The sequence below is a fragment of the Theobroma cacao genome, chromosome 2, assembly GCF_000208745.1.
Source record: "Theobroma cacao cultivar B97-61/B2 chromosome 2, Criollo_cocoa_genome_V2, whole genome shotgun sequence".
Classification (NCBI taxonomy): domain Eukaryota; kingdom Viridiplantae; phylum Streptophyta; class Magnoliopsida; order Malvales; family Malvaceae; genus Theobroma; species Theobroma cacao.
Window position 1 is genome coordinate 30,422,402 of NC_030851.1, and position 3,051 is coordinate 30,425,452.

The 3,051-nt window shown below is 35.5% G+C and overlaps 1 protein-coding gene across 1 annotated transcript; it reads right to left on the reverse strand.

The window, feature by feature from the left end:
- On the reverse strand, positions 937 to 2,485 carry LOC18609357 (non-functional NADPH-dependent codeinone reductase 2). Its single transcript, XM_007044425.2, has 4 exons — positions 2,034 to 2,485; positions 1,680 to 1,923; positions 1,422 to 1,601; positions 937 to 1,308 (listed from the first exon to the last, which is right to left on the reverse strand). Exons 1-4 carry the CDS (start codon positions 2,369 to 2,371, stop codon positions 1,084 to 1,086), a joined length of 987 nt encoding a protein of 328 aa, XP_007044487.2. The 5' UTR covers positions 2,372 to 2,485; the 3' UTR covers positions 937 to 1,083.

Here is a 3,051-nt window from a genome sequence, read left to right on the forward strand (position 1 = left end):
GGCATTGTTTGAGAACATGAGACCTTTGATCCTTTGTGAGTTAGGTGAAATTTTGATCATTTCTTTTTGTCATTTCAAAATATAAAAGATAATTAGGTTAACAAATTGTTTGGATGGCTTTTCCCATCTATGAAAAAAATGACTTTTCAGTATAACATATTGGAACTGATGATATAATAGTTGATCCTTTAAGCAAGGGATTGTGCCTTCTCACTTTCAAGAAACATATTATCAACATGGGTATCGTGGAATCTTTTGATGCACTTAGTTATTGGGAGGATTTGTCATTGTTTTATGCTTTATTTTTAATTTTATGTGGAGCACATCACTAATGATGTATTTGAATTTATTATTAATAATAATTATTCAAGGATATTTAGTCATAAAGTATTTATATATGCATACATTTTGTATATGTGAAGACTTAAGACTTGGGTTAGTCTTAAACATAGGTTGAGGCATAAATTGATAGCTTTGAAAATATATTGTCTTTGGCAAGTGAAGTATATTTCCAGATATGTAAGGCAAGAAAATTTATTTTTCAAAATTTAAATTTAAATAATGTAATTCAAGTGGAAGATTGTTAGATTTTCTTAAATAATTGAAGTGTACAGTTACATTATTTAATTTACTTTTAAGGTTTTATAAAAGTCAAGCTAATTTAATTTAATCTTTATAAAATGATAATATTATAATCCATAATATATTCTAATAAAATGGATTACACTCAAATGTTATTTGTGGACTTATTATTGTAGGTTTGTATAGAGAACTTCAAATCTTACTATGAGTGGGACTAACAATTTGCTACATAAAGGAAATGGTAGTTCTCCCCTCCTCTCTGCAAAGAACATTAAAAATTTTACTCACTGAAAAGTTATATATTAAGGCGAAAGAAATCGTAATACATTAAATTCTAATATCTGATGAGTATTATTTTTATTATCAAATCATGTATTAAGAATCAAATATGCTTTTATGATCTAAATATCAATTACGACACGTCCTAGATTTAATATAATTTATTAAAAATAAAATTTAACAGATGATTAACCTGTAGCTAAAAATTTATGATTAAATTAATCAAATTTCTCCATCCCAAAGTTCCTCAGCAGTCCTGAAAGGCCCGTATTTGGAGATGTAATCTTCACCGCCGCAAAGTCTGCTTTGTGGGATCTCATTGATCTTTTTCACCTCGTCTTCGCTCAAAGTCCAGTTGAATATCTCAAGGTTGCTTTTCATCCTCTCCTTGTTGAAACTCTTCACTAATATACTTATCCCTTGCTCATACGCCCATCTCAGACAAATCTGTTTTTGGATGTAGAATTGTTGTGTGTTGATTTTTTTTTACTTTTTTTCACAACAAAATATTGGAGAAAAGAAAGAGCACAATTTTTTTTCTTTTAATTTGGGGAAAGTACCTGAGCAACGGTCCTTCCTTTTTCCTTAGCTATTTCTTGGAGCAATTCACACTCCAGAACTCTGTTGCTGCCCCATATGGTACCTTTGGCTCCCAATGGAGCGTAAGCTGTCAAGAGGATACCATTTGTCCTGCAAAACTCTCTTAGCTTCTTTTGTTGCCACAGTGGGTTCAATTCCACCTTGCACAAATTGTAACAACTTCCTTATCACTGTTCAAAGTTCAAACCAGATTGAAATGCTTTTGAAAGGAGAGTAACCTGATTAACAGCTGGAGGGATCTTTGCAAAGGCTAGGATGTCAGCCAACTTTTTGCAGGAAAAATTGCTAACGCCAACACTTTTTGTGAGGCGAAGCCTTTGGCAATCTTCCATGGCTTTCCATACCAAATTGAAATCCATTGGGAGGAAATCTTCCTGCTTAATGGGGAATTCATAAATCCCTGGTTTTGAGCTCACTGGCCAATGAATGAGATAAAGATCAAGATACTCCAACTTGAGATTTCTGCAGGACAAACAGTTTAAACCAAAGAATTTACATTTTCACATAGATTACAGAAAATTTTGTGTAAAAAAAGAAACTAAAAGAGGAAATATAAGTTGGCACTAATTTACCGTAAGCTCCTCTGAAGGGCAGGGAGAACAAGTTCCCCATGGGCATCGCCGCACCAAAGCTTGGAAGTGATGAAGAGCTCGTCTCGACATTTAATTAAGCCAACCGAAAGTGCTTCTGCGATTGCTTCACCAAGTGGCTGCTCTGTCCCGTACAAGCAAGCTGTATCAAAGTGCCTGTAACCAAGTTCCATTGCTTGGAAAATCGCCGTTTTCGTAAGTTCTGATCCTACAGGTGGAGAAGCTGCAGTGCCAAAGCCCAAAAGCGGCATTCGCCTGCCACTGGAGGCCAAAACGCATTCTGGAATATTGAAAGAGGTTGCCTTAAAATTGCTATCCATCTGCTTCACAGTGTCAGCCTGGGTTCTTCAAGAACTCAAAAATGTTGCTCTTAGTCTTGATTTAGCAAAGTAAGTAGTAGTTGTTGACCTTGGCATGTTTTTGGATGGTTTGAGTGTAGTGTACACGAGGAACACGACAAGGATGGACGTGGCACGTGAACTAAATTATTGCAATCAGGATTCCACTGAACACATGGGCTTGGCCTTTGTTTAATTCTATTGGGGATAGAAATTTGCAGTTTTTCTCCTTTCTTCAGTGGCCTTGGACTCTGAGTGGACATGGTGCCTGATCTGTTGCTTGCAGATAGCTTTGGTCACGAGCGTAGAGCTTTGGACCTTCATCTTCTTGTTTCTACTTCCCCCACTGGATCAGTTCTTCATCCAGGCTTCACCGTCCCCAGTCTAACCGTCAAAATCAAAATTCAAATCCTCCCATTTTCTTAGGGATGGCAATGGGAAATTCGCTACGGCGTATTTGTGAATACCCGACTCGATTATAAAGGATTAAGATATACAATAACCAAGTTCGGGTAGGGTTTGGATAGTAATTTCATTATCTATATTGAGTTCAGGTAGAGTTCGGGTACTACCCTTGGGTACCCGATATTTGAACTCAATTATGTTTTTTTTTTAATTTCATGTAATTAAAGATAAACTCATATTGTTAATTAAATTAATTT